The sequence below is a fragment of the Marmota monax genome, unplaced genomic scaffold, assembly GCF_021218885.2.
Source record: "Marmota monax isolate L192 unplaced genomic scaffold, Marmota_monax_Labrador192_F-V1.1 WCK01_AAM20220418_F8-fsc00072, whole genome shotgun sequence".
In the NCBI taxonomy this organism is placed as follows: domain Eukaryota; kingdom Metazoa; phylum Chordata; class Mammalia; order Rodentia; family Sciuridae; genus Marmota; species Marmota monax.
In genome coordinates this window covers 1,658,541-1,666,961 of record NW_026692356.1, presented here as the reverse complement: position 1 = coordinate 1,666,961, position 8,421 = coordinate 1,658,541, and the positions used below count along the sequence as shown (strand labels likewise).

General features: G+C 36.8%; 1 protein-coding gene across 1 annotated transcript in view; it reads right to left on the bottom strand.

Moving 5' to 3' along the window:
- Positions 1-4,498: 4,498 nt before the first annotated feature.
- Gpr158 (G protein-coupled receptor 158) overlaps positions 4,499-8,421 on the bottom strand; it is a 435,003-nt gene continuing 431,080 nt past the window's right edge. Inside the window, exon 11 of the mRNA XM_058578605.1 lies at positions 4,499-7,653. Within this exon, the coding sequence (XP_058434588.1) occupies positions 6,181-7,653 (1,473 nt within the window). The 3' untranslated portion in view covers positions 4,499-6,180. The remainder of the gene's footprint in view (positions 7,654-8,421) is intronic.

Below are 8,421 nucleotides of genomic sequence, written 5' to 3'. Positions count from 1 at the left end.
CAGAGGGATGAACTCATAAATTATTAATAATTTATGAATAAATAATCCGTAATAATTCATTAAATTATTCACTATACCTTTTTATAGCTTCAAGTCTTAAGAAAATGTTTTTATAACATTTTAATATGTTATATGGTAAATTGTGATGTCTTTTATATAATTTTCCAATTATCAACCAGTTGTATGTGTATATATATTTACATGTAACCTATATATTTCAGTTCCCCCATGGAATACATATAATATATGCATGCATATCATGACTACTTCTACATAGCATTCTGTATAACAAAGTTATAAACATATGGATGAGAAATTCAAGTTAAATATATTATTTGTTCAAACTAAATGTCTCATTTTTCAGAAATATGTGACAGCCTAGCATGAGAATATATCTTTATGTAGACGTTTTATATAGTCCTAGCCAATGCTTTAGAAAATGCTTTAGTCAATTTTTCTAGAAAATGTTCTAATAACTAAGATCAAGTTCCTATAGCTTCATTAAATATTTCTTAGACATATGAAAATATATTTTATAGCTCTGAAAAACTAGGCTATGGCTTAAACCTTAGACTTCTCCCTTATGAAGGCAAATCAACACTTACAAAACAGGAGAGTTACAATTAATGTAGACATAATCTGTGGATTTTCCAGGAACTTCCAGAATTGATATGGAAGACCAGTTAATGTTCAACATTTTAGAAATGCTACAGTAAGAATCTCTTTCTCTTTAAGCATATTTTAAGAAATGAATAATAATCAATAATTGCAATTTAGAAAATATTTATTGAACTCATAGAAAAGCACACTACATGAGACTGGGGACATATCAATGAGTGAGACAATTTCTTGCTGTCAAGGAGCTCTTGGTTTAGGAACTACTTGAGAGGAGTATGTAACTCAATTTCAAGCTAATGCAGTAATGGATTTTAAAACAAGTTTCTGTGGTGTGCCCTATGGAATCCTCCTGACTTGGGGCACTGGGAAAAGCTCCATAGAGGTAGCAGGGGCATTTGTGTCGCTCCATAAATATGGCAAACAAATAAACATCCCAGAGGTTGCCTGGGATAGCTCAGGATCTGCTGTTGTCCAGATGTGATTTTTAATACTGCACTTTTACTCTCAACAGTTTTCTTTGTATGATAAAATATATGATCACTCTTGTATTGAAGTAGACATAAGATGCTGATAGGGAGAGGAGGGGAGAGTTTCAAGTGAACCAAAGAGCAAATACAAAAGGCATGGAAGGATGAAATCCCTGGGACTGTCTGGAGAAAGCTGTATAATCTTCTTGTATGCATAAAAGAGGGCATCACCCCCCTTCCTGTTGCTGATTGAATTAAAATAGGAGTATGTTCTGTGAGAACTCGAATGAACTTTTTATTTGTGCTTAATTTATTTTTCTTTCTAGGAAGATGACTACTGCGTAGCATTAGATCTTTCCCATTTTTATATCTCATTTTCCATTTCTATTTAATCAGACAGTTTGTTTCTGGCAATCTATTATTTTTACAGCACAAGAATAGAGAGCAAAAATATAAACCAATTCTTACATTTCATTATCTGACTTCTAACCAGTTAACACTAAATTAGAACATTCAAATTGCTTGAACTTGGCCCTTATGCTTTCCTAGAAACAAATGTTTGAAGAGAAAATAGCCCAAATTGAACAAATATTATTTTTGTCTTCATAACTATTCAGAGAAAAAGAATGGAATATGCTGAAATAAAGAAAATCTTAACTTTGCATTGTTTTGAACAGTAGGTTTACATTATTAATTTTTGTATGATAAAGTAAATTTCTGTTAGATTTATTTCTCTTAGGCATTTTTTAACAAAAAGTTTCTAAATTTAGAACCAAGACAATGACTAGCACTATGAATATGTATGAAAAATACAGACATCAACTGAACAATTCGACCAGTAACTGAAAAGCCTGTATCTTCCTCCTCACAGGAGAACCTACAGCAGACTTAACTTTCATGCTTTGTTAATCCCCAAATAATTTTGTGTTAGCCCTTTCAGGGTGCTCAAAGAGCTGTAGCCACAGATTCTACAAGAGTTCTATTCATCGGGTTCGCGCAATATAAACAGATGGGAAACAGCAATGGCTATGCTTCATTTAAGGAAACGGGTGCAGGGATTAGGTAGGAAAGGCAGCTCCCTCCTCCTCCCTCTTTTCATTCCTGTTTCTCTTTCTGGAGATGCTTTGGAAAATTACCATTTCCAGATAGGCACTGAAGTCCATACTGCAACGCACCCTTGTGGCTCTTTCCTTTCCCAGCCCAGTTTAGTTTCAAGGCTTTTCCTAGCATGAACCTGGGCTCCTATTCTACACATTTCTCATAAGCAGATGGGATGAGGTATGTCTTCAGAGAGGGTTTTTAATTTTTGAAATAAGCCAAAATGTCAACAAATATGATAGTTGTCATTAATTATCTAAGTATTCTGATTTTCCTCACATCACAAGAGTATCACAAAATAGTAAACTCATTAGAAGATGTGATTTTGATGAAGTAAACAGCAATCTTTCCCTCTCGCCCTTAGGCTTCCTTACTGTGACTGTCATGCTAGTATTCCAACTGGCCGAGTTACTTGTAGTGTCTTTCCATTTCAATACATTTCTGGGATGCTCCCAAAATGATCCTTCTAATACACAACTTGATTATGCCTCTGTTGAAAGCTTTTTGATAGCAGCCAGTATGATGGCATGAAGTTTCAGTTAACTGAAGCCTGGCAAGCAAGGCTGGGTGCAGTCATCTTTAGCCTTATGTGCTCCCCTTCATACCTGATGCCTTTGCAGAATTTAATCCCAGTGAACATGAACTCCCTAACTCTTTGACTTACTTATGCTCATCTGTGTATTATCCTACCAGGCACTGGGTACTTTTATGGGTCTGAATGTTCTTGGAGGTCTCATTTTTCTTTGTATCATCATTGCTTAACAGAATGCCTGCTATGTTTGCAGAATAAGCCACCACCACCACCAACAACAAAAAGTCAGCTGAATTAGTTCCTATTTGGGCAGAACTTTCTTAAATCAATACCACTAGTCCTAATGGGTTTTAATGGTGCCAAATGATTACCTGTATGTTTGAGACCACATTTGGCTAATCACTTGTTTCTCTAGATAGGCAAGATAAGGCAATATGTGCCTCAGAGTACCCAAACCAAAGATCTATGTGGAATTCTTTCTAAAGTGAGTTGGGTAAAATAAATTTACTTCCTGACGGATGAACACACAAATCACCATAAATCACTTTCATATAAATATGTTTTATTGCAGAGAAGTTATAATTATTTACATGCTGCAACACATCACGACATAAATTTACCAAATATCTCATGGTGGGATGCTGTAGGTTTCAGATAATAGCTTCAGAAGAACCACAGATTAAGTGAAGAGACTTACAGCTTTGTTGACGCTACAACTCTCAGTTGCTAAATGCTAGAAGTCAAAGGCAGTGTTTTTTCAGTCCTACCTGTCATCACTTGCATGCAGAAACCTAGGAAGCAAATACAAGAGAACTGTCGAGTGTCAAATCCATATTTCCACCAAAGTTTACAATGGGTTATAATTCATGTCGTAAAGCATTTAATTCTTGCATAAAATATACAGTTCTATTAAGATTGATATAAATCTACTTATTTATAAACCCTGGCATAAAAACAAGGACAGGATGCAGCCTGCACATGCATTGAGAAGGACAACCTAACAAATGTTTGTGAGACTCTAATAGTGTTTATTCACTTTTTTATTGTAATCAGCCTGGGAAAATATCCTCCAGAATTGTAAATTTCAACTTCTCTTGGTGATTAATAATGGCAATGAAACTCTAGGAAAGACCCTAGGCATTTTCACCATTCTATGCTGGTAGAGAATAATCTATGGTCTGTAGAATGTCACTAAGGTATAATTTGGCAAGTTTTCATTAAGCCGTGTGTCTAGCAGGATCATCCTGAAGTGCAATAAAAGTCACTGCTTAATTCTCAAAAATGAATCAAATGCTAAGAAATCTCAGACGTAAGTGAAACATGTATGTGGGTCTAGAAACTCAAAAACAAGTTCACAAATAAACCTTAAAGTAGTATTCTAGGAACTTCAAAAAGGTAGGAAGATTGGGTGACTAAAAAGGAAGGGATGAAAGAAAGAAATGAAGGCAACACTTTAAAATAGAATTTCTATAGCTCTTCGTACCTACCCCACCAACCTGAGTATTGCACAAAGCAAGCAAATGGGTGAGGGAGATTCACACACAGCTTTGTAAAAGGGCCACATGCTCGCATACTCTTGAATGAAATCACTGAGAAAATGTTGATGGTGGACACAGAGAATTCTGTTTTTACCTTCTGCTGCAGATAAAATTCTCTAAGAAAAAGCCTTAAATCCACCTTCTGACTCTTTTTTCCCATCTTTTAACCTCCTAGCATGTTTCCCTTGCTGCTTATGATATGGAAAGCAGTTATTTAGGTTGGAAATATCCTGGCCAAATAAGCAATTGATACTTCAGTGTTTAGAGTGAGATAAAGCAAAGTCTGAGCTCTATTTTTAAGTGATTCACCTTTAAATAAAATGAGACTGAGCTTTGGAATCTCACTGCATGATCACATCAGTAGGGTGAAGTCAGCAGTTTAGGATTTTCATGCGAAGAGATCAGTGTGGAATGCAGTAAGTTTTGTAAGATATGCTTTGCAGGCTGTTTTGCCTTGCAAATAATATTAGGCTTTTCATTTTGAGTAAGGTGGCTTGCAAGGGCAATTTGCAGGACTTGAAGGTTTCTAGAATGAAGAATCCATACCACCTTATGATCTTTGAATAAATCAGGTTATAAACCCTCTTTGGGATTTGAGCCCAGCAAGTTCTATCCCTAGTTGAAGCAATGAATAAAATTTTATGAGAATAAATAGTTTAAGGTAATTTAAAATATATTTTCAGTATGCATAATAAAATATATCCATTTAATGATATTGATGCTATCATTAATTTTTCTCTTTAAAAAAATAATCCCTTGAAAGTGCTATTAGGAGCTATTGTTCTGTCTTCACTTTGAAGGCAAATTTCCTGGATCTATGTGTATTAATGCTATAATTCTCATCATTCCTAGAGTCTTCCCTTTCCAGTGGTAATAATAATGCACAGTATATTTTTCTCACTCTTAGCTTCTTCCTTAGGAAATGTTGCTAAGTATGAAATACTGAAAGAGTAAAAGGGACAAGTAATTGGAATGACTCTGACTTTGAACAAACAATGGATAAGTTGTCCTTAACTTATTGAGACATGACTAAGTAGGACCACTTGATCTCCAATAATAATAAACCTTCTAAGTCCTAACAAGTGCAAAATAAGTAACTCAACTTGTATAAAAAACCCTGATTAAGACTGTATAACAAACCATGATGTGAAATAATAGAGTCAAATCCAAATTCACAATATATAAACCACAGCCCAAACTAAAGGTTTTTATCATAACTGTTATGGCTTCTTAAGCCAGAGAAAGCTTACTGTACTTCAAGAATCAACTAAAGTTGATAGCAGGTATTCTGTAAGTTGCAATAACAATCGAGTAGCTGCAGATTGCATAAATGTGTTGTGTCACATAATATCAAAGTTATTTGCAAAAATTATACAATCTGGAATGCTTGAATATGAGACACAACAATGTACTGAAACATACATTTTAATAAAATGAGAGCAATCATTAATATAAAAGGTATTTTTGGGATGCATTAAGTTAGCAGTGCTATCAAGGTTAAATAGGTAAAGTAAGGTCTTTTCAGTCAGCTACTTAGAATTTGACATATATATCTATCTAAAACTTTTTCCTCTTTGCCAAAATAATACATCTTCTGTCTCCTTGCTCATCTTGCTTAGGATCTTCAAAGTCCCATGAGGAAAGATGGATTGGGGTGGATGTTGAGGGCATTCCCTTAAATGTGCTGAAATGAAAAATTTTCTTAGTTTACCAGGGGAGGACTCTCTTCTGCTGAAGGCTGACTTCTGCATTGTGACATTCTGGACCTGTCCTAGTCGTCTTCAGCCCTTGCCTTTCACCTCCCCTCACTATCTGTCATATTTCCCTTGACTGACAAAATACTCTGGGAATTTTTGATTCTTAGATCTTCTGTCTTATATCACATTGGGATTTTCTTCTTTCTTTTCTTCCTGGGGATACTACCTCGTTATTTTCGAGGCCCAGCTATCTTATTTGCACTCAAAGCAGAAGAGGCTGGTAAAGTTACACTTCTTTCAGTATTTAGTTGACTGGGGGCCTCAAACTCCCAAGGACACACCTCAGCTCGTGATGTTAACGGTTGTTGGGAGTTTTTACTTGAGTTACAGGAACCAGGCGCATTTTCCACAGAGAAAGATTTCTTTTCCTGGTCTCGCATTTGGTTGAGATTTTCATTCTCTATTTTTGAAGCCATGACTTTGGGGGGCAGTTCCTCGTATTGCCCAGCACGCACAGTGGCTGCACGGTGCTGACCTCCATTCTCATCTTTGGCTCTCCCTGGGAGAACTGTAGTCTTGGAAATCAAATGTTTTTCATCTTCAAAAAAAGACTGATCTTGGATTTCCCAAGGGCACACCTCGGCCTTATCTATGCTCTTCTGACTGGATTGCTGACAGCCTTCAGCTGCCTTAGGCTTGTGGTGGGCTTTCTCCTTCAAGGAAAATGTTGGATTTTTTTCCATTTCAGAAGCCGCGATAGACACGTGTTTTTGAGCTTTTGTTTCTGAAGGCACAGGACCAGAGGTCAGGTCATAAATCTCCCATGGGCACACTTCCCCAATGTCAAAGTTGCCCTTCATCTGGGTGGTGCCTGGGCTCAGGTCAGAACTGGCAGTAGTGGGATTAACCCTTTGTTGTTTCATAATCCCAGATTTCTGAGGCTTTCTCAGTTCCTCCAGATAACTGGAGTTTGGGGGGACAGGATCTTTAGTCTCCATGTTATCTGAATTTGAGCACTTCCTGTTTGTCTCTTTATCTTTTGGCAGAGGTTTCTGAGATTTAGCACGTTCTTCTACACTTGATGTTTGGGTTTTCCCAGCTAATCCAAGAGTCTTCTCCTTGGCACTTGCTATGACACTAAGAGACTTTTGTAACATAGATGTTCGTGGGTGCCCAGGCTTCTTCTCTGAGCTGAGGTTGTGAGCACTTGCTGACTTACACACCAAAGGCACTGACTCTGTAGACTCAGCCTCACTGTCTTCTTTCAGTTTTTGTGTTAGTTTTTTACTTGAGAGAGATTCCAGTGTGGAATTTTCTGTAGCCTCCTCTTCTTGGTTTTCTGTTGGTAGGCTATTGGACTCTTCTGGTTGGTCTCTGACATGGTCATAAGTGCTGTGGGATTTCTTGATTGAGAAGACTCTGTTTTTCAGGGACTCCTCCTTGGGTTTCCCTGTATTACCTGAAGGCTCTGGTGGGTTCTTCCTGACGAGGGCTGTACTTTTGGCCATGCTGTGGTCTGCCATGTCCTTGTCTTCTTTGGAACACTGTCTGCTGACAGTCTCTGGAATCTCAGTGATGCGCCTCATGATGGAACGGCCTAAGCCCTTCTTCGAGCACCGCTTTTTCTGGAGGTGGGGATTATTTGTAATCATCTTCTTCCTTTTATATATTTCTAACTGGGCATACAGTTTCTTTAGCTCATCCTGCCAAAACAAGAGCAAATTCAAAAAGGTATTCAATGGAGTGTTTTTGCCAATTTCACTGAATGGTATTAGAAGTCAATAAGCTTAAGTTCTTTAGGGAAATTGCTCTACAACTTTTGTTAACATCTGTGCTTATCAATTTTCTCCTCATTTCTACCTTCTAATTATTTTGTGTTTTGTTTTACATAAAATTTGAACTTTAAGACATGAACTCATGAATTCTACCCTTCCTTCACAGAGCAAGGATTTTGAACTTTCAATTTGTGTGGACAAAGCTGAACCAGGACCATAAGAAAATACAACATACTATCTACTACTGATGAGCCATACTCCATAATAATGTTGGAAGCACCATATTGCCATTTGATGAAGTTCTACGTGATGCTAGATTAGCTTTAAGGGTCAACAGTTCATAGACTGCTAAAGGGCACCTTCTTCCTTCAGATGCTGATATGTTATCACATATCATTTTAAATAATCCAGTTCAGTTTCTCTGGTCACAGGTATATCCTACTTTTCCATTAGCAGGTTGTTACAAACTAATATTTTAGAACATGGATAATCAGTTCTTCATCATGACTGCCTATAAGTCACGTCAAAAATATAAAATTTTCCCAGGCTACTGTAAGAGTTGAAATAGCATATACTTTCCAATTATACATGTTATCTCTGAATTACCTCTGCATTTGATGTCTTCAGTTCACATATATGCATTCTTTCTCTCTAATGCTGTGTACACCAACATGAGCACAGGCACACATGTACATG